Source organism: Hipposideros armiger, unplaced genomic scaffold, assembly GCF_001890085.2.
Source record: "Hipposideros armiger isolate ML-2016 unplaced genomic scaffold, ASM189008v1 scaffold_482, whole genome shotgun sequence".
Taxonomy (NCBI): domain Eukaryota; kingdom Metazoa; phylum Chordata; class Mammalia; order Chiroptera; family Hipposideridae; genus Hipposideros; species Hipposideros armiger.
The window spans coordinates 1,432,514-1,455,867 of record NW_017731832.1 but is presented as its reverse complement, the minus strand read 5'-3'; the positions used below and the strand labels follow the sequence as shown (position 1 = coordinate 1,455,867).

Below are 23,354 nucleotides of genomic sequence, written 5' to 3'. Positions count from 1 at the left end.
AGTGTCACTGGCCCTCATATGTGGGATCCGAACCGGGGCCCTCTGGCATCCCAAGCAAGTTCTTAACCATCGCGCCACTCGGCCGGCCCCAGACTTAGGTTTTTAAACTAAAAGTGTGCATCCTAGTCATTGTTAAACCTTAAACTCACTTAAATGGAAAGTTCTAGGGTGAGAATCATATCTACTTCACTTTTTTTTTTTTTCAGTGCCCAGAACAGTGTAATTTACTGTTATGTCTTAATAAATGATTCCTGCTTGTTCTAGAAACAGTGTTATTTATGGTAGCTATGGGGAAGATTTCCAGCTTCTTCAAGGTCTCTAGAGCGAAAATTCCTTCTGTTGGCTTCTAAGTCACTGTTGACATTTAATCCTGATAATTGGTGGTTCTTTCTAACTTTTTACACATGACTATATAAAAATTTTGACTTTCAGAAGAGTTTTAAAATGTGTATCCTGGTGGGTGGTGGTGGTTGTTGGAACCTAACCTAGATTCTTTTTCCAATCACTTACCCATTTTGTAAGATCAAATTGCAGATATGCGGTAGGCCTAAAATATTGCCTGGGTAGAAAAGTTTAAAATATTTGAATCACTTTTATAGTAAACATTTACTCTCATCAGAACTTAGAAGAGGAGCATTTTAATTTTTGCCTTTTCATTCCCATTCCCTCTTGAAGTTTTTCCTTCAACAGTCATTACCTTTTTACATACTGGAGTTTTCATCTGTTTGAAGTTTGTTTACAGTATGTTTGTATAGTTTGGCTTATAATTACCATACTGAAATATAATTATTTTAGAATTGAGTCAGTAGTGAGAATGAAAGCCATCTGGTATCATAGTTAAATCCAATTTCTCTTTTACTGAGAATGTCTTTGATATATCTCTCTTATCTGAGAAATACTTATTTGGTGACAAATCAGAGTTCTCTTTGTGGGGTTTTTCTTTTTAATCACATTCGGTCCCAATAATAATATTAACATCGGTACAAGTTATCGCAGGTTGTGAACATTTTCCCAAGTAGCATTTAATTTTATTCTCATAATAGCCTGAAGAGACTGGTAGAATGAGTGACAGTTTCCTTGTAGGAAAGTGAGGTTCAGTCAGGTAGAGTGCTTGGCCTGAGGTCACTCTGCTAATAAAAAAGAGAACCAGTAGTAGAAACCCAGCTTTCTGACTTACTCTCGTATTTTTCTTTTCCTTCCCCTGTGCTGCATCAGAAACCCCGTGATTACAAGAGTTGTATTACCAAACCCTTCACAAGGAGGCGACTATTGTCCCCCAGCTTTTCTTGTGATCCTTTTCTAAAAAGTTAAACATTTAATGAAAAGAACCACATTCTTGTCACACACAGGTGACCTGTTGTCTGATGTCCTGCCTGAACTTGACCAAAAATCAGTTTCTAAAGCTCTCTTTCAGAATAAGAACTAAAGACTTAAAATGTAGCCTGTAAGTTCCTGCCTGCTCAGGCTTCCAGCTACCTCTCTGACTTCTTCTAGTACTCCCCACCTTGATCATTCCAACCTAGCACCGTACCTGCTCCCTGTCCTTCAGAACACCGGATATGGTCCTGCTCAGTCTGTCTTCTCTACTCCCTCTGATGGGATGTTCTTATCCCAGTTGTGGCACAGCTTGTTTCCTCACATTATTCGGCTGTCCGCCAATGTCACCGTCTGTGAGGCCTTTCCTGACCTGTATACACTCCCCCCCACCCCACCCCGCAAAACACACTGCACTCCCTAGCCCCCCACCCTTCTTTATTTTTCCCATATGTCCTTGTTTATTTCTCAATCAAATATCTACCACCACTAGAATGTTAAGTTCTATAAGGGCAGGCTTTATTTTGTTCACTATTGTATTTCCAACTCCAAGGATAGTATATAGTAGATGCTTAGTATATACTTTTTATATTAAGTGAATTAATATTAATATGTTAAATAAATGAATGAATATATTAAATGAATTAAATGAATTGATCTCAGGAAGGCCTTGAAATTTTGTGGATAGATGGGGAAAGATGGGAATTTGGGTGATGTATTTTCTTTTCGTGAAATTTTGATATTTTTCTAAGTTTATTATTTTCTTCAGTATTTATTACATTGTTTTTACAAAGTAATCAGAAACCAAACATTATGTACTTCCTGAAGTAATGTAATAAAAGTACACAGTATCAAAGAGTGTTCTTGCCAAAAAATTGTTCTTGCCAAAAAAAAAGAAATGAACCTTAATTTGATCAAGCCTGTAGGTATAGTTTACAGGAAATAGAGGCTAGAGGAACATGTTAAACCACACCATAGGGTTACAATCAGCAAAATCCAGAATGGGGGGAATTCTACAGTTCAAATGACCTACTTTTTAAAATAAATAACAGGGAGTGGGAATGCAGGGGAATTCAATAGATTAAAAGAGACTTGAAATATACCAACCAAATGAAATGTATAGATCTTGTTTGGATCCTGATTTACATAAATTTAATTATTAAATTTTTATGAGACTAAGGAAAATTAAAACATTAATTGTATGTTAGATGATATTAAGGACATTATTTTTCAAGAGTAATAATGGTTTCATGGTATGCTAAAACAGTCTCTTTAAAGATATGTTCTGAAGTATTTATAGATGAAATATGACAGCTGGGATTTATTAAAATAATCTGGACTTTGGGGTAGGTGTTGGCCATGGATGAAATAAGATGGATTGTGAGTTGATAATTGTTGAAACTAGGAATTCATTTTACTGTTTTATGTAAATTCTTGAGATTTTCCATATTAAGAAACTAAAGGGCTGGCTGAGTGGCGCATTGGTTAGGAGTTGGCTTGGGACGCCAGCTCTGAGCGGCAGGTCCAGTGACGCTGCGCCCTTTACAACTAAGATGGTGAACAACAGCTAGACCTGAAGCTGGGCTGTGGTGAGTCACCAGCGATGGCGTAGGCTGCAGCCCCTGCAGTGGGCTGCCGTGAGCTACTGTGAGTGGCCGGCAGCGGGCATGAGCTGCTGTGAGCCACCGAGAGTGGCGGTCCGATGGCGAGCAAGCCACTGCCTCACCCGGGAAGAGCACAATGATAATACCAACATGGACCAGTGAAGTGACGTCCTCCACAGCTAGACTGAAGAAAAGGATAGCAACTTGTCTGTTCCCCTCCACCAACTCCCCAATAAAAAGGCTTTAAAAAAAAAATTAAAAAGGCAATCACAAAAAAAGTGTTGTGAGGGAATCCAAAAGAGATTTTTGTCTTTGTGGAGCTTACAGTTTAGTTAAGATATAGGATGTGCACGGATAATGATAGCTCAAAAAAGTATATCAGTAAAAACTAATTAATATGAAGTAATATCAGCTAATCTTTTAAATGCTATAGGTAGTATAAAGTATTGGAAAATAATACATTCTGTTTTGATGTCCTGAAAGCTCAGAGTAAGGATCATATTCTCCACTGTATTTTTGGGCCCTAGCACAGCAGACATTAATAAATATTTATTGAATGAACTTAAAGCCTTACCTTGATTTAGTTATAGCCACTTAAAGTTGAACTTTATTAAGAATATATTTGTTTTTAAATGAATTATTGAGCCACATCTTCTTTTCCGCCCCATTCTTCTAGTCTGGAGTTGATCAAAGAGCCTGTTTCCACAAAATGTGACCACATATTTTGCAAGTAAGTTGGAATATTTATGTAACTCCATTATTAACTATTGTGCTTATCCTTCATAACTCAGAAAACACCTAACTTTATATAAACTTTAGTTTCTTAAGTGAAAAAGAAAAATCTAACTATTTCATTCTGCCTCACAGAGTACTCAGAAAAATCATTGTAAGTTGGTTGCAGCCATAGGTTCCTGGTAAATTATTGGCATATTTATCTAGTGGGATATGAAATTACTTTGAACAGCTGTTTGTTTTTTTGTGTCCATGGGTGAAAGCAGATTGCAAGCAATTGTGAAATAAGTAAATTGTGTTTCCACCTTGCCAGTTTCTCTTTTCTGTTCAGTTCTTCATGTTCTGATTTCCTCCTTCGAAGTTTAAATGTAGGACCAGTTTCTTCATGGATCAATACTTTTGTAAAATAAAATTTTAAAGTCCCAATTTTTAAAAGGTTACAGATAGCTGAAGCTTTTAAATGAGAGGCGCTCACCGTTTCTTAACGAGAATCTTTTTGTAATGTAGGCTTTTCTGTCACCTTGAGTAATGAATACATAGTATTATAGTGAGTAAAGAAGAGATTAAATTGTGAACATTATTTTGGGAGCTTGTGGAAGAAGAAAATTGCAGGCAGAGGAAATAATATGAGCAAAGGTATGAAGAGAAGGGAGTAGAGCATGTCCAGGAAAAAGAAACTAACTTTGCATATGTGATAGGAATTGTGTTAGGAGGGGAAGGAGCCCTCACCGGGGAGATGACATTTGCAAGAGAGAGAAGGTTCAGGAGGACGTAGAAGGGATTGGAAATAGAAAATATAAATGTTATTCATAAGCAGTAACGAAGGCAAAGGAGAATAATTCTACAGAAAGATTTTGAGGTAGGGTGGGAGGAATTGTAATTTGAGCTCAGTGAAGACATCTGTTGAGATTGGAAGGGTTCAAGTTGGCAGCTGGGGGACAGTGAGACAGGTTTGCAAATTGTAATACGGAGGATACGATAAACAAGAACCAGCCATATTTTAAATGATATATTAGAATTAAAATAGAGTATAATTCCCATGTAATAGATCAACTTTTTCACGAAATCTCTTATGTAATACCTTTGTAATCTGAATAACACCTTGATCTACATGGTGAGAAAGCTGGGGAAAATACCCCAAGCATCAATTGTATTTTCTCTGGATGAACCCTAATTGCTAATGATAAAATAGGTTTTGGGCTGGTCAAATGGCACATTGGTTAGGAGTTGGCTTGGGACACCAGCCTGAGCAACAGGGCCCCGGTTCGGATCCCACATATGAGGGCCAGTGACGCTGCGCCCTTTACAGCTAAGATGGTGAACAACAGCTCCACCTGGAGCTGAGCTGCCTGTGAGTCCACAGGGATGGCGTAGGCTGCAGTGGAGCTAGCTGGCAGTGGGTGTGAGCTTTTGTGAGCCACCGTGAGCGGCCGTCCAATGGCCAGTGAGTGACTGCCTCACCCAGGAAGAGCGCAATAATACCAACATGGGCCAGTGAAGTGGTGTCCTCCACAACTAGACTGAAGAACAAAAGGCCAGCGACTTGTCTGTTCCACTTCCCCGACTCCCCAACACTGTTCCCCTCCCCCAATAAAACCTTTGTTTCCCAATAAAATCTTTAAATAAATTAAAAAAAAATAATAAAGTAGCTTTAGTGAATAGAGTAAGTCTATAGTTCTGAAATCTTTCATGAGATATACAAAAAAGATAATAACAGTCTAGAAGAAAATTGCTTAGGCCATCTATGCATTAGCTTACAGTTCCCAGACAACAAATGAAATAATGTAATACTTTTTGGAAGATCTAGAACCACATTGCCCAAAGAAATATAACAGCCATAAGTGTAACTTAAATTTTCTAGTAGCCACATTACTAAGAGTAAAAAATAATAATTATAGTTATATAGTTGTATATTTGTAAGCCAATTATGACCAGAATTTTATCATTTCAAAATACAATCAATATAAAAAATACTTAATGAGATATTTGATATTCTTTTTTTTGTAGTAAGTTTCGTTCAGACTGGCCACATTTCAAGTGATCAATAGCCACATGTGGCTAGTAGCTTCTGTATTGGACAATGCAGCTCTAGGATCTTTCTCTTCAAAATGGGACTCATAGACCACAGCAACCATATCACGTGGGAACTTGCCGGAATCTCAGACCTATTCCAAACCTGAGTCACAATCTGCATTTTAACAATAATCCCCAGGAGATTCTTTTTTTCTTAAAGATTTTTATTGGGGAATTGGGGGGATGGGAACAGTGCTGGGGAATTGGGGGAAGGGGAACAGACAAGTTGCTGTCGTTTTGTTCTTCAGTCTAGTTGTGGAGGACGTTGCTTCACTGGCCCAAGTTGGCACCATCATTGCGCTCTTCCTGGGCGAGGCAGATCAGTCTCTGGCTTCTGGACGGCCGCTCACGCTGGCTGCTGGCTACACACGGTAGCCCATAGCAACCCACTGCCACAGGGGCTGCAGCCTACGCCGTCGCCGGCGACTCACAGCAGCCCAGCTCCAGGTTGAGCTGTTGTTCAGCATCTTAGCTGTGGAGGGCAGTGTCACTGGCCCTCATATGTGGGATCCGAACTGGGGCCCTCTGGCGTCCCAAGCCAGTTAACCATCGCGCCACTTGGCCGGCCCCCAGGAGATTCTTATACACCTTAAAGTTTGAGAAGCAGTGTTCTGGCATTTTGACCTTCCTATACACTTATTTGGAGGATAGTAAGAGGGACCAGACCAGGGATGGCTGAGGTCTAAGGACCAGATAGACCAAATAACACAAGTCTTGAGGTCTGCTAACTGAGGAGATCCAGATAAGTGGTGAGTCAGTGTCAGGGAGGTTTGGTGGCTACATACATTAGATCATAATATATCAGGGAATTCTGGAGTCTAGCAATGGGTTGATCTATCAGAGGTCCAGAAATAGGCAAGAGATAGATAGTCTAGCAAGTAGATTGAACATAGTCTTTCAGGAGTCTAGTAGCAGAAATGAGCAGAAGTTCAGGGTGGTGGTTATTAAGGGAAAAGAAGCAGCGGGGGTCTAGCATAGGAGACTAAGGGTTAGGGCTAAGACGTTTCCCTAGAAGACAAGAGCCTTGACCCGTGGGACTGGGATGCCAGGCTAGGAGCACTCAGGGTTGAGTGGATTGACAGAGGGCAATGCATGTTAAAGTACCTGGCCAGTAAAAAGTATTCTCTAAGTGGCTCACCTGTCCCGCTGCCTTTTCAGCACCCTTAATGTTTCCTTTCCTTGCTCTCTTCAATGTCAGTATGTGCTCTCTACTCCCTTCCCCAGTCACCTCCCTAGCCAGAATATTATGTCCTTTGTAATGGCGGGAATTTTGTTTTGCTTTTCCACTGTATCCCCTGTATCTAGAATAGTACTGGACATGTAGTAAATACGAGTACTGGTTGTATGAGTGAATCGCTGCTTTTAATGATCATGGCTATCTCTACTGCTCTCTTCTCTTTTTTCCTTTCGACCTCTCTTTTCTCTTGAGTCTTCTTTTGTCTTCTCCCTAAGAGAACATTGATCTTTATAGACACCTCCAGCCAATGGAAGCAGCATTTTCCTTTGTTAGGGAAGCTGACTCATGAGACTATGTTGCATGTGTTCTTCAAGTCTTCTTAGCCATATTCATTTTCTGAGACAACCAACAAAATTGTTCTCCATCCAGAGCCACTCTAAAAGCCCAAGTGTCCAGAAGGCTGGAACCTTCTTTCCTTAGGCTTCTAGTGAGGAGATTAGTTAGGCTAGATACTATGCCAGACATTATAAATATAAAAACGAGCACATTTTCTCCCTGCCTTGAGTTTCTTAACATTTTTATTGAGATAATTTACATGCTATAAAAGTCACCCATTTAAGGCCGGCTGAGTGGCACATTAGTTGAGTTGGCTTGGGACGCCAGCTCTGAGCAGCAGGGCCCCGGTTCAGATCCCATATTAGGGCCAGTGACGCTGCACCCTCTACAGCTAAGATGGTGAACAACAGCTTGACCTGGAGCTGGGCTGCTGTGAGTCGCTGGCGACAGCGCAGGCTGCAGTGGGGCTGGCCGGCAGCTGGCATGCACTTTCGTGAGCCACCGTGAGCGGCCGTCCAATGGCCTGCGAGCGACTGCCTCACCCGGGAAGAGTGCAGTGATAATACCAACATGGGCCAGTGAAGCGACGTCCTCCACAACTAGACTGAAGAACAAAAGGCCAGCAACTTGTCTGTTCCCCTTCCCCGATTCCCCAACGCTGTTTCCCTCCCCCAACTCCCCAATAAAATCTTTAAAATAACAAAAAAAGTCACCCATTTAAAGTATACGATTCAGTTTTTTAAGTATATTCAGAGTTATCCAACCATCACTACAATCTAAGTTTAGAACATTTTCATCGCCCCCAAAAGAAACCCTTACCCATTAGCAGCTACATCCTATGCCTACCTTCCACCTCCTCTTAGGCAACCACAAATCTACTCTCTCTCTCCAAATTTGCCTATTCTGGACATTTCATATAAATGGAATTATACAATATGTGGCCTTTTTTGTCTGGCTTCTTTCACTTAATGTTTTCATTGTTCATCCAATATTGCAGCTTATATTGGCACTTTATTCTTTTTTATGGCTGAATAATATTCCATTGTGGATATGTCACATTTTGTCTATCCATGATTGGTAGACATTTGGATTGTTTCTGCTTTTTGGCTATTATGAATAATGCTGCTATGAACATTTGTGTACAAGTTTTGTGTGAACTTATGTTTTTATTTCTCCTGGAAAGAAATCTAGGGGTAGAATTGCAGTCATAGGGTAACTCTATGTTTAACATTTTGAGGAACTGCCAAACTGTTTTCCAAAGTGGCTGCATTGTTTTATATTTTGCAATGAATGAAGATTTTAGTTTCTCTATATCTTCTCTAATATTTCTTATCTGTCTTTTTTATTACAACCATCCTAGTGGGTGTAAAGTGGCATCTCACTGTGGCTTTGATTTGCATTTTCCTAATGACTATATTGAGCATCTTTTCATGGGCTTGTTGACCATTAGCCTATCTCCTTTGGAGAAAATGTCTATTCATATCTTTTGCTCGTTTTTAATTGGGCTATTTCTCTGTATTTATTGAGTTGTAAGAGTTCTTTATATATTCTGGATACAAGTCTCTTGTCAGATATATGATTTGCAAATATTTTCTCCCATCGTGGATTGTTCTTTCACTTTCTTCATGGTATTGTAGCACAAAAGTTTTTCAGTTTGATGTAGTCCAATGTATCTGTTTTTTACTTTGGTTGCTTGTACTTTGGGCATTTATTTATTTAAGACATCATTGTGTAACCCAAGGTCACAAAGGTTTAGTTTTAGTTCTTACATTTCATTCTGTGATCCATTTTGAGTTAATTTTTTTGTATTGTGTGAGGCAGGAGTCTAGCTTCCTTTTTTGCATGTGGATATCTAGTTGTCCCAGTACTATTTGTTGGAAAGATTATTCTTTTCCCATTTAATTGTCTTGATGCCATTATTGAAAATCAATTGACCATAGTTATACGGGTTTATTTCTGTACTCTCAATTCTATTCCATCAATGTAGATGTCTATCCTTATGCTGGTACCACACTGTCTTGATTACTGTTGCTTTGTGTAGTGGGTACTGAGGTTTTAAACTAATTATAATCATTTTACTTGAACTACTTACCATTTATGTTTGATTATGCAGCATGAAATAATATCATTAAATATGCCATGTTAACTCTTTAATAAGTTTTATTTGATCATAACAGTAAGCCATATACATGTAAGTTCAGTTTGCATACATCATTGCTCCTGTAGTTTAATTTAGTTTTCTGCTTAGGCAGCATCTAAAAACAATTAAAGTCATTGGTTGTAATTCACCTGCCATTATCTTTAAAATGGTTCTTAAGGGTAGTTGTGAGATTATCTTTTCATGGCTATTGCCTTTTGAATATTCTGTCTACAAAAAAGTAACTTGAATTGTTCTTTTCATTCTTTATAATTTATAGATTTTGTATGCTGAAACTTCTCAACCAGAAGAAAGGGCCTTCACAGTGTCCTTTGTGTAAGAATGATATAACCAAAAGGTATATAATTGGGATAGCGATGGGAGGTTGGAAGCAACGATAGCAGGAAAAAGCAGAAATTCCTTTAGTATTCCTATCAAACCATTCCTCAGTAGAAAAATGTATGAAAAGGTGTTTAGCTGAAAGTAAAAAATTTCTTAAGCCATTTTCCTGAAAGTTTTATGGTATGTTTGCCTTATACAGATATTAGCAATTTATTGCCTTTTTCTAATGCTTCTGGATGGTGCAAGAACTTTCAGTCTTATCTAAAGTAGGACGGTACCACCCTGCCCCCATTGTCTCCTGATCCTGCTTTTATTTTGTTTTTTTGCATTTATTTCTCCTTAACTATTTATACACACACAACTTATTTACATATTGTGCATCCCTCCAGCCAGGATGGTAAGTTTCATTAGGACACTTACTTTTTATCTGTCTCAGTACTGTTTTTCCAGCGTTTGGCACATAGTAGTCACTGAGATATTTAATTATATTGTCCTACAGCTTTACTAAATGAAAATCTTTCTTTGGACATTGTCATCTATCTGTGCTTTCAAAATATTCTGATCATCATTTGATAGAAATGCCTGATCTAGAAGTGGGAGGTTGGGTGGATGAGGCTCAGATATTAAGAATAGTAGGTTAAGGCGCCAGCCGAGTGGCTCAGTTGGTTAAGAGCTCGCTCAAGAGTTGGAGCTCTGAGCAACAGCGGTTCGAGTCCAGCCCGAGCTGAGCAGCCGCTGAGCTGCCAACATGTAGCAGGATGGCTCAGCTAAAAGACAAAAAGAAAAAAGAATAGTGGGGTCCCCAATGATGGTGCCAACTTGGGCCAGTGGGGCGGCATCCTCCACAACTGGACTGAGGAGCAAGGGGACAGCAGCTTGTCTGTTCCCCTTCCCCCAATTCCCCAGCACTGTTCCCATCCCCCAATTCCCCAATAAANAGCAAGGGGACAGCAGCTTGTCTGTTCCCCTTCCCCCAATTCCCCAGCACTGTTCCCATCCCCCAATTCCCCAATAAAAATCTTAAAAAAAAAAAAAAAGAATAGTAGGTTCTCTAGGCAGTGGATTTATATTTACCATGGATTCAGAGTGCTATTATTGTAGATAGTTACAGGCTTTTGGTAGATTTGAGTGGCAAAAAAAAAAAAATTATAAAAACTATACTGATGTAAATGATGTTTCGATTGTAGAACTAATAGCTCTGTTCTTTGAATATAGTTTTTCTACTGTTGCTACATCTTTTTTTATTTGTTTACATGTCTCCTAATTTTAGTGTCCTTAAAAAGTTAATAATTGTTTGCTAAGTGTATCTCTCAATTTCAGAAGCCTACAAGAAAGTACAAGATTTAGTCAACTTGTTGAAGAGCTATTGAAAACCATTCATGCTTTTGAGCTTGACACGGGATTGCAGTGTAAGTGTTGTATAGCCCCAGGCGCCAGTGTTCAAATAGCTGTTCCTTAAAACTCCAGAGGAGGTTTACGCAATTATTTTCTATGATATGTGATGAGACCTTTTGGTCTAGGTTAATTTTAGCTGTTTATCTGTAATCTGTCTTGTAAATCGTTCCCACTGGTCTCACCCCTTATTTTATGGATTCTAAGATTCACATTTTAACATCTCCAAAATTAGGGGCCGTTTACCATCAATGGTGTGTCGTTGTTTAATTTAGTGTTTTCTTTCTTAGTGATAGAGAAAATAATTGTGTTTCTAACGTTGTTGGTATGTAAAATATGGTGTTAATAGGCAGATTTGTTAGTATTGAGGTGGGAAAAAAAGAGTAAAAATAGCTGACAGTCCATGTGTTTGTTTCTTAGGAGTAGAATTTCCAAAGTTGATTTTTAAAAAAGTATAGGTAGGACCTTCCTTTATAGGAATTTTACCCAAACCTTCTCTCTAGGCTCTCACAAGGCATAAGGTGACTCCAGGAAGAAATGTGACCCTGCAGTGCCTTAGACCAGAAAATGTTACTTGAGGATGTGATTTTTTCTACGGAAAATAAGTACTAGAAGATACGTGCAGCATCAGAAACTAGAAAGAAAGTAGGCTGACTTCTCCCTTTGGAATGTGACTGTCAGTTACACTGGGAGCTACAGCTTTGTCTGCTATCAGACAAGGGCTCCTTTCATGGCCTTGCACCCCAGTAGTAATTGCCTTGAAATCTTAGTAATAATTTCTGCAGGTGCCACATCGGGAAGTTACACCAAGTTTAACCTTATCTGACTGGATCTGGCTGCCATGTTTCTGGTTATTATGGGGACTTTCCTGGTTGAAGCCTAGTGTAGCCAGAAGGAGTCTCCAAGTGGATCCAGACCCCACAGCTGCCCCGGGAGGACGATGATATTTGATCAAGTCAAACCCACTGATTCTTAACAGTTTCTTGTAGAACCAACCTGCATTCCCAGCTCTATTGAGAGTTCCTCCAGAATAAAATGATGACATTCCTTTTTTGTACTCCTCATGTGGGCAGATGACAGAATTAAGCATAAGGATTAATCTGACAAAATATTTATTTATGCAACATAAAACAGTCTGTCTTTTCCCGACTGATACAATATGCCATTTCTATCATAAGCCAAACTTAAAAAAAAAATTATAGGTAACATTTAATGCATTGCCTTAATACAACAAGGAGCACACGCAGGATTTCTCTTGGTTCTTTGATTGCAATTAATATATTTTTTCAACTTTAAAAATAATGTTTTCCCTTATAATTCACAGTTACAAACAGTTATAACTTTTCAAAAAAGGAAATTAACTCCCCTGAGAAACTAAATGAGGACATTTCTATCATCCAAAGTTTGGGCTACCGAAACCGTGTCAAAAGACTTCGACAGAGTGAACCTGAAAATCCTACCTTGGTAAAGCCATTTTTGTTTATTCTGGTAACATCTCTTTGTTGAGCATTGTGAATTAGTGAATGTGCTAGATGCTCATGGATTTTTATAAAAAGTCAGTAAGCAAGGTAAGATGGTAAGTGGTTGGACAAGTGTTCTAATGAACAAGAGTTAGAGGAGTTGAGAGAATGTCCGTGAACTTAGTGTGGCTGAAAGACCTTTCAGGCCCTTTCTTTGCTTTAGTGCTTCATCCATTCCGAGGCTTGTCTAAAATAGCCACAAGGTCACTGATGGTTTTGAGCGTGCTAGTTTTTAAAATAACCACCTTATGGCAATTCTCCAGGCATGAGGAAGTATCTTCTATTTTATTTTCTCTGTAAAGTTGCCTGAAAAGAAAATTAGTTTTAACTTTTGAAAATTGCTTCAACTTAAAAAGTGTAATTATTTAAAAAACAAAATGCAGTGATTTGCTCTGTTGTTATTCATATGTGAATGAATAATGGCGATCTCAATAATAGTTTTTATGGTACCAAGATTCATTTTTCAGTAGATGTTAAAGGGCTCAAAAAGAAGAAGGAAAGCTTCATTGGAGTAATATTGGGTTTTTAAATATTCTTGATTGTACTGAATGTTTGTAGGATTGCTGAATTTTTATTATTTTCATTTATCCTTTTTAAAAAAATTTTATTTTATCTTAGTTGCAAACCCTGTTATCGTATGTGCTTGGAAATGTATACTAAACGAATCATTCCCTTTCTATAATATAAAGTATTAGTTTCAAAATATACTTTTCTTATGCTTCAAAAAACTACATAGACAATACATATTTCATTTAGAAATAATCAAAACAACAGAGAAAAAATATTCAAACCACACATAACTTATACATTTTGGTGTGTAGTTTACCAAGTGCTTTTTCCAGGTATGATAAATTGTAGCTAATTGGTTATGGTCTATTTGTTTTGTCTGTGGCCTCAAGTTTCTCTTAGTGGAAAAAAAAATCAAAGTACTCACCAATAATTAGTTGATCATTGTTTACTGCTTAGCAGGAAACGCGTCTTAATGTCCAGCTCTCTAACCTTGAAATTGTGAGATCACTGAGGACAAAGCAACAGATACAACCTCAGAAGAAGTCTGTCTACATTGAATTGGGTAAGAGTTTCAGATTTTGTAAGTTCAGAATAATAGCTGCTGGATTCTTTATCTTACAGTTTTACTAAAAACCTTGGTCATAATTTACACAGTGGAAGGTAACTTTGGAAAGTGAAAATAAAATAATTTTACTAGCCTTATGGTGTGTTTATAAGTAATGTAAAAGATGCGGCTCACATCTTGAAGAACCTCACTTTATAAAGAGCAAAAGAAGGATGTTGAGTTATGTGTAAATATATAGCAGGTCCTCAAATAATGTCATTTCTTTCCGTGTTGTCTCATTATAACGTTGATGCAATGCTGTAGGAACTTAACTCTCATTTATATCAATTACTCTTATAATAAAATTGGTTTCGTTATACCGTATTTCCCCATGTATAAGACGCACCCTTTCCCGAAACATTTGAGGTCTAAAAACTGGGTGTGTCTTATACAATGGTTGTAGGTTTGTTTGTTTTTTACTTGCATTTCCCGCTTTTTTCACGCTTGTTTTTGCACTCATACAACCACTATATAAGATGCACCCAGCTTTTAGACCCCAAATTTTTCGAAAAAGGGTGCATCTTATACATGGGGAAATACGGTACGTCGTTTGGCTTAAAGTCACAAAACCTATTGATGACATTAAGTGAGGACTTCCTATACTTTGGAAAGATGGAGAATAGGTATAAGAACATGATGGGTTGGCTACAGCATTTGGAAAGATCCAAGACAAATTGTAATAGACTAGGAAGATTTTTTAGGAAAGCTGAACTCAATTCAGACTGTTTTCTCTAATTGTCTTATCTTTTAGAATATATTTATAAGTGGAGAAAGTGGCCCTTCCTTGCGCTCCCAAGCACCACCATAAATTTACCATAGCACTTAACCACATTCTCTTGAAATTACTTGTATGTCTTTTGCCCCTTTTAAAATCGTAAATTCCTAGACAACAGATGTTGTGTCATAAAAATAACCAAAATAATTATAATAGCAAATATTTAAGAGCACTTAGTGTAGTCCAGGCACTGTTGTATTTTACTTATATAACATTTAAGATGCATGGCAAACCTCTAGGGTTGTTATTTTACTTATTTTACAGATGAGAAAATTGAGGCACAGAGGTTAAGAAATTTTGCCAAGGTAGTAAAGCTAGTTAGCGGTAGAGCTATGATTCAAACCTAGGGATTCTGGCTTCAGAGCCTGTGCTTATAAGTATCTCTCTGTATTGCCTGACATGTATCATTCATTGTGCCTGCCATGTAGTAGGTGCTCAGTAAATACTTCTTGAATGAATATCTGTTTTGCAAAAAAGTACATTTTTTGAGTTTAACTCTTTGAATAAAAATCCTTTGATTGACTTGTTATTTGGTGAATTTTTTTAGGATCCGATTCTTCTGAAGATACAGTTAAAGAAAATTATTTCAGGTGAGTCAAAGAGAGCCTTTGTCTATGAAGCTGCATTTTTGTATTTAGTTAATATTAAGGATTAATATTTCTTTAGAATTACAGCATTGGAATAGACCATCTACTTTTATCCCATTTTATAGCTGAGAAGATACCCTTTTTGTTTGTTTGAGTCCAAAAGAGTTTAAAATAACATAACTGTACAGACTCGCTTCCAGCAGAGGGTTCTGCTCTGTTCTAGCTTAGATCCTCATGTACAGTAGTATTGACACAGTGGTGATTGTGACTGATGGAAATATCAGAGGACTCCATTTTTAATTCCTTCCTCTGTTCCTTAATTCCATCTATCCCTCCAACATTGTTTACATAAATTATACAATTTACAAGCAGCCCGCAACTGTGTTACCTGTCAAATTGCTTTCGTTAGGAATTATTGCTTGACCTTCATATCTGTGATGGCTTGTCTGAACTATGATGGTGTCATTGCCAATCAGATTTTATTTACAGATGACTTTTTTCTAATCTCTCAATTGAGAGGAAATGGATTTTAGCCTGAAAAGAAGCACAGAAGGCAGAGTTACAGAATGGTGCGTTCTTTGCAATCCATTGGGATGTCTGCTCCATCCTAGTACTCCCTTTGTTTCGATCCTTGTTCTTGCATTCTCATGAAGATATACTTTTAAGTTTTGTGGTTTTTTACTTTACTGTTTTTTGGCTATTTGTCATTTAAGTGAGCTATCACGTAAGTTTTGATTCTCATTTGCATGTCCCTAAAGCAGTGTTCTGCACTCCTCTGATTTTTCTGACTGTGTGTCCTTAGTCTTTTGCCATTCTGTTTTGACTAGAAGTTACTAAAGGAGAGGGCACGTTTTAAAAAGTGAGTCAAATTGATCAACTTATTGCAACCCTTCCTAGAGAAACTAAAATACCTGATCTTGCCCAGTTGACAACTCTTGAAGCAAATAACTAGTGTTTCTCATTAAGGCTTCTGTCTTTTCTCTATAGTGTGAGAGATCACGAATTACAAATCACCCCTCAAGGAGCCAGGGCTGAAGCCAGTTTGAATCCTGCAAAAAAGGATAATGGCAAGTCTTCCCAACATAACAGGCACTGAAAAGAGAATGGGTGGATACAATACTGTAATTAGATTATTCTGAAGACCATTTGGGACATTTATAATTCACAGCATTTCTTGGCAGAGTTAGAGTATTGTTCTTTCTCAGTTATTATGGTATACAGCCTGATCTATTTCAAAGGCACTAGACTGATGTGATTATAATAGTATGCTATGGGGCCGGCTGAGTCGCGCATTGGTTGGGAGTTGACTTGGGACGCAGGCTCTGGATGGCGGAGCCCCGGTTCGGGTCCCAGGTGAGGGCCGGTGACGCTGCGCCCTCTATAGCCGAGGTAGTGGGCAGCAGCTCAACCTGTAGCTGGCCTGCAGTGGGTCGCAGGCAATGGCGTGGGCTGCGGTGGGGCTGGCTGGCAGCAGGCGTGAGCAGGTGTGAGCTGCCTGAGTGGCTGTCCAATGGCCGGTGAGCAACTGCCTCACCTGGGAAGAGTGCAATGATAATACCAACATGGGCCAGTAAAGCGACGCCCTGTACAACTAGACTGAAGAACAAAAGGGCAGCAACTTGTCTGTTCCCCTTCCCCGATTCCTCAACACTGTTCCCTTCCCCCAATTCCCCAATTTAAAAAAAAAAAAAGGCAAAGAGTAACTGTATGGTTAAAAAAAAAAAAGATAGTACGCTATGTAACTGGTTGTTGACTTTTACATTTAATTGATGTGTTTGTATTTCATCTATTGCATACTGATATTTAAATATAGGAAGTATGTGTCTGAAGATAGAACAAAGCACTATGTGTCTGATGCTCAAACAGCCTGCTTTCAAATCACTGTTAGAGATTAGGGAAATAGGTGTGATTTTTGAGTAGGGGAATTCTGAAATTAAAATTTCAATTATCTTGAGTGGAACTAGTGTGAATCTAGATAAATAGGAACTAAGTAAAAGAGTATGAGCTACAGCTTTAGTATACTTGGTTGTTTAAGAGGTTAGTTTCTCTAAACTATTGTTTCTCTAAACTATGCCGGTTATTTCCACCCCAAGTTGTATTAAGTACATACTTTTTCATTATAAGTCAGTTAATCATCTGTTGTTTTTGTATACTTTCAGCTGCTTGTGAGTTTTCTGAGGCCATAACAAATATTAAGCATCATGAATCCAGTAATAAAGATTTGACCACCACAGAGAAGCATGCAACTGAGAAGCATCCAGAAAAGTATCAGGGTATTTCTGTTTCAAACTTGCATGTGGAGCCATGTGGCACAAATACTCATGCCAGCTCATTACAGCATGAGAACAGCAGCTTATTACTCACTGAAGACAGAATGAATGTAGAAAAGGCTGAATTCTGTAATAAAAGCAAGCAGCCTGACTTAGCAAGGAGCCAACAGAGCAGATGGGCTGAAAGTAAGGAAACATGTAATGATAGGCACTCTCCCAGCACAGAGAAAAAGGTAGTTCTGAATACTGATCCCCTGAATGGGAGAAAAGAACTGAATAAGCAGAAAGCTCCATGCTCTGACAGTCCTAGGGATTCCCAAGATGTTCCATGGATAACACGGAATAGTAGCATACAGAAAGTTAATGAGTGGTTTTCCAGACGTGATGAAATACTAACTTCTCATAGCTCACGTGATGGGAGAGCTGAATCAAATACAGAAGTAGATGGTGCAGTAGAAGTTCCAAATGAAGTAGATGGCTATTCTGGTTCTTCAGAGGAAATAGCCTTAATGACCAGTGATCCTCATGATGCTGTAATATGTGAAAGTGAAAGAGTCCACTCCAAACCAGTGGAAAATACTATTGAAGATAAAATATTTGGGAAAACCTATCGGAGGAAGGCAAGCCTCCCTAACTTCAGCCACATAACTGAAAACATAATTATAGGAGCATCTGCTATAGAACCTCAGATAACACAAGAGTGCGCCCTCACAAACAAACTAAGGCGTAAGAGGAGAACTACATCAGGCCTTCGTCCTGAGGATTTTATCAAGAAAGTAGATGTGACAGTTGTTCAGAAGACTGCTGAAAAGATAATTGAGAGAACTGACCAAACAGAGCAGAATGGTCATGTGATGAACATTACTAATAATGGTCATGGGAATGAAACAAAAGGTGATAATGTTCAGAAAGAGGATAATGCTAACCCGACAGAATCATTGGAAAAAGAATCTGCTTTCAGAACTAAAGCTGAACCTATAAGCAGTATAAGCAATATGGAACTAGAATTAAATATCCACAGTTCAAAAGCACCTAAGAAGAATAGGCTGAGGAGGAAGTCCTCTACCAGATTTATTCATGCACTTGAACTAGTAGTCAGTAGAAATCCACACCCACCTAATCATACTGAGCTACAAATTGATAGTAGTTCTAGCAGTGAAGAGGTGAAGAAAAAAATTTCTGACCAAATGCCAGTCAAACACAGCAAAGATCTTGATCTCGTGGAAGGTAAAGAACCTGCAACTGGAGTTAAGAAGAGTAACAAGCCAGATGAACAAATAAATAAAAGACGTACCAGTAATGCTTTTCCAGAACTAAATTTAACAAATATTCCTGGTATATTTAACGGTTCAAGTTCAAATAAACTTCAAGAGTTTGTTAATCCTAGCCTTCAAAGAGAAGAAGTAGAAGAGAACCTAGGAACAATTCAAGTGTCTAATAGTACCAAAGACCTCAAAGATCTGATATTAAGTGAAGGAAGAGGTTTGCAAATTGATCAATCTATGGAAAGTACCAGTATTTTATTGGTACCTGATACTGATGATGGCACTCAGGATAGTATGTCATTACTGGAACCTGACACCCCAGGAAAGGCAAAAACAGCACCAAATCAACATGCGGGTATATGTACAGCAGTTGAAAACCCCAAGGACCTTATCCATGGTTGTTCTAATGATACTAGAAATGACACAGAGGGCTTTAATAAGGATTCATTGAGATGTGAAGTTAACGACACTCAGGAGACAAGCATAGAAATGGAAGAGAGTGAACTTGATACACAGTATTTACAGAAAACATTCAAGGTTTCAAAGCGTCAATCATTTGCTCTGTTTTCAAATCCAGGAAATTCAGAAAAGGAATGTGCAACAGTCCATTCCAGGTCCTTAAGGAAACAAAGTGAAAAAGTCACTCTTCAATGTGGACCAAAAGAAGAAAATCAGGGGAGGAAAGATTCTAAAATCAAGCTTGTACAGGCAGTTCATACAACTGCAGGCTCTCCGGTGGTTTGTGAGAAAGACGAAAATCCAGATTATGCCAAATACAGCAGAAAAGGAGTCTCTAGGCTTTGTCAGTCATCTCTGTTCAAAGGCAACAAAACTGAACTCACTATTGCAAATAAACATGGAATTTCTCAAAACCCATATAATATACCACATATTTCTCCTGCCAGGTCATCTGCTAAAGCTATATGTAAGGAAAACTTGGGGCAATATCCATTGTCACCTGAGACAGCAATAGGAAATGACAGCACCATTCAAAGTACAGTGAGCACAATTAACCAAAATAACATTAGAGAAAGCACTTTTAAAGAAGGCAGCTCAAGCAATATTTATGAAGCAGATTCCAGTACTAATGAAGTAGGCTCCAGTATCAATGAAGTAGGTTCCAGTGGTGAAAACATTCAAGCAGAACTCATTAACAGAGGACCGAAATTAAATGCTGTGCTCAGATTAGGTCTCATGCAACCTGAAGTCTATAAGCAAAGCCTTCCTGTAAGTAATTGTCAACATCCAGAAATAAAAAGGCAGGAAGAAAATGAAGGAGTAGTTCAGGCTGTTATTGCAGACTTCTCTCCATGTCAAATTTCAGATAACCTAGAACAACCTACGGGAAGTAGTCATGCTTCTCAGGTTTGTCCTGAGACACCGGATGACCTGTTAAGTGATAATGAAATAAAGGAAAATGGCAGCTTTACTGAAAGTGACATTAAGGAAAGATCTGCTGTTTTTAGCAAAAGTGTCCGGACAGGAGAATTCAGAAGGAGCCCTAGCCCCTTAGCTTATACACGTTTGGCTCAGGGTCACCAAAGACGGGCCAGGAAATTAGAGTCCTCAGAAGAGGACACGTCTAGTGAGGATGAAGAACTCCCTTGCTTCCAACACTTACTATTTGGTAAAGTAAGCAGTATACTGCCTCCATCTACCAGACTTAACGCTGTTGCCACAGAGGATCTGTCTAAGAATACAGAGGAGAGCCTAGCATCATTGAAGAATAGCTTAAATAACTGCAGTAACCAGGTAACATCAGCAAAGGCATCCCAGGAGCATCACCTGCTTGAGGAGGCGAGATGTTCTAGTAGCTTATTTTCCTCACAGTGCAGTGCATCGGGAGACTTGATTGCTAACACAAATGCTCGGGATCCTTTCTTGTTTTGTCCTTCCAAACACGTGAGGCATCAGTCTGAAAACAAGGAAGTTCTGAGTGACAAGGAATTGATTTCTGATGATGATGAAAGGGAAACTGGCCTGCAAGAGTGTAATGAGGAAGAGCAGAGTGTGGATTCAAACTTAGGTATGGGAGCCATCTGTTTTATAGAAGTGAGCTAAACGTTTATGCCTTTGGGGAAGCACATTTTAGGAATTTCCAAGTACAATTAAAGTAACTGCTTCTTAAACTTTAAGCATGTTCCTCCTAAGGTGCTTTTCCTTAAAATTCCTTCACCTAGCTGGAACGTCTCTATTGGAATGAGATTTAATTCCCCAGTTATTGGTGGACTTGCTTCTGGTTTTGTTAGGATTTCTAGAGAAAATCTGGGTGTCCCAAAACAAGGCTTGTAATCATTTTGTGTGACATGAAAGTGATATTTGTCCTGCCCCTGGGAAGAATCAGATACAGCAAGTTGCAGTATTTGCTGTCTATTTTTACATGCAAACCTCTATTTTTATTATCATTTAAGATGATGCAGCACCTGAGTATGAGCGTGAAGCCTGCCTCTCTGAAGATGGTTCAGAGCTGTCCTCTCAGAATGTTATTTTAACCACTCAGGTAAAAAGCATGTGTGTGTGTGTGTGTGTGTGTGTGTGTGTGTGTGTTATCCTCTACATTCAGTAGCATGCGTCCTGCATTCTTATTTATTTATTTTTTTAAATTTTTATTGGGGAACAGTGTGTTTTTCCAGGACCCATCAGCTCCAAGTCAAGTAGTTGTTTCAATCTAGTTGTGGAGGGTGCAACTCAGTGGCCCATGTGGGGATCCAACCGGCAACCTTGGTGTTATGAGCACCACGCTCTAACCAACTGAGCTAACCGGCAACCCCCACGTTCTGCATTCTTACATTTACCTATATCATCCCATAGAATCAATGGTATAACAGTTGTGTGTGGTACCTTGTCTCTCAAATTAGATTGTAATCAACTGGATAGACTCATGCATGAACTGGTGCTACCTTTTATTTTACACACACACACCCACGCACCACCTAGCTCACTGCAGAACACTAAATACTGAATTTAATAAATAAGCTAACCCTTCAAAACCCATACCCCATGTAGCAGAAACGTATGAAAGCACTACTGTATCAAAGGAGGGTCACGTGTTCCATTTCAGTATACTAATGCATTAGCAGTACAAATGAAGTAGTGAGGAACCATCTTCCTGATAGGCGATGTATTGTTGATGGAGACTTCCAAAGGAGACATTGGAGTTGGGCCTTGAAAGATGAGAAGAATTTTTCCAGGTGGCAAGAGAAAGGCAGCGACTGAGGCCAAGGCTCAGAGGCATGAAATGCCCAGGAAGCACAAAGTTTTCTTGTGTGAGGAGAAAACGGCATATGAGTGGTTTGGGAGAAAAATAAGATCAATGTATAAAGGGCCTTTTGAATGCTATACTTGGGAACTTGGACTTTACCCTGAGGGCAATAATGAGTAATAATTACATAGCTTCAGAAAGTATTAACTTATCTGAGCAGTGGTATAACCACTAAGTTCCTTATGGAAGAAAGAGACATGATAAACATGGCTTTTAAGGAACGTCCACAGTAGATAGCTGTATTAAAAGTAGAACTCAGAGTAGTATAGTGGGAAATAGAAGAGTAGGACTAATTTGAGAAACACTTAAGAATGAGAATTAAGAAAACCTGGTAACCAATTTGGTTTTGGCCTTCCAAATGTATCCGGCCACTTGCCTACAGGGAAAACCCAAAAGAAAGCTATCGAACTATAGTTCTCCCATTACTATTTTTTCTGATTTTCTAATCTAGTTCAGGGCCATATAGAGGTTACACTTGATGGCCGTGACAGTGACTAGAGTACAGCTTCTGAAGCATATGGATAGCTGTGTGGTTTCATTCCAGATTTATTGAGGCAAGCCCTCTTTGATCAGTGATGGAACTACTCACAGGCACCACGTGGTGGCAATGGCGCTGCTGGCTATGACATTGGCAGCAAAACAGTCTCAGGGTAGCAGTGTAAGCCTTTGTGAAGCTGGGAATACATTTTCTGGCCATAAAAACCTGAAAGCTATGAACTCAGTGTAGCAGAAGAAAGTAGATGGCTAGTTTTTAGTAAAGGGCAAAGTCATTTTCAAGGATCCTAAGAAGACACGGAGGGTGAAACAATTTGTGTTTCCCTGGGGTTTGCTGGCACCCATTGATGTTCCTTCTGAAAGTAATAAAGAAATGTGTATTTTGGAAATCTTACTTACCAAATGTACTTGGCTTATCAAAAACCTTAGACTTAGCAGATTTCTTTTTGAAATGGAAAAATAAATATCAGAAGTCCCACAAGCAAGAAGAGCCCCATATTCTTGAATTGAAAACAATAATGGTCCTTCCAGGCTTTCCTGGGGCTCTTTCTGTTGGATCCTTCCCTCCAACAGGTCCTCTGTGAAGTTCTCAAGGTACCCTGACCCCATCTAGAATGGCAGCACCATGAGGGCAATATCCCCAGCCCTAGGACAGTGCCGGACATATAATAGATGGTCAACAAATAGTTATTGAATGAACAAGTACATAAATTCATGAATTCATGAATTAGCTCTGTTCTTTATGTTAGAATCTAAATGTCCAAAGAATCCCAGAAAAAGAAGACTCCTCACAAGCCAGAAATCACATTTTTATATGGACTAACTCAAATCTCTTAGGAGTCTCACATTACCAAATCTTTGAAATACAGCCTATGTAAAATGTTAACAGAGCCAATTAATTTTAAATATCAAAGTGTTTAAGCACCTTAATGATTCTTTTACCCCCAAGCTTTGAAAGA

The 23,354-nt window shown here is 38.8% G+C and overlaps 1 protein-coding gene across 1 annotated transcript in view; it reads left to right on the top strand.

Annotated features, from left to right (window-relative positions):
- The window catches only part of BRCA1 (BRCA1 DNA repair associated), a 54,022-nt gene that overhangs the window by 4,308 nt on the left and 26,360 nt on the right, over positions 1-23,354 (top strand). The window contains exons 3-11 of the mRNA XM_019667034.1: positions 3,595-3,648; positions 9,654-9,731; positions 11,036-11,124; positions 12,432-12,571; positions 13,594-13,699; positions 15,064-15,106; positions 16,091-16,170; positions 17,263-17,376; positions 21,050-21,138. Of these exons, the coding sequence (XP_019522579.1) occupies positions 3,595-3,648; positions 9,654-9,731; positions 11,036-11,124; positions 12,432-12,571; positions 13,594-13,699; positions 15,064-15,106; positions 16,091-16,170; positions 17,263-17,376; positions 21,050-21,138 (793 nt within the window). The remainder of the gene's footprint in view (positions 1-3,594; positions 3,649-9,653; positions 9,732-11,035; positions 11,125-12,431; positions 12,572-13,593; positions 13,700-15,063; positions 15,107-16,090; positions 16,171-17,262; positions 17,377-21,049; positions 21,139-23,354) is intronic.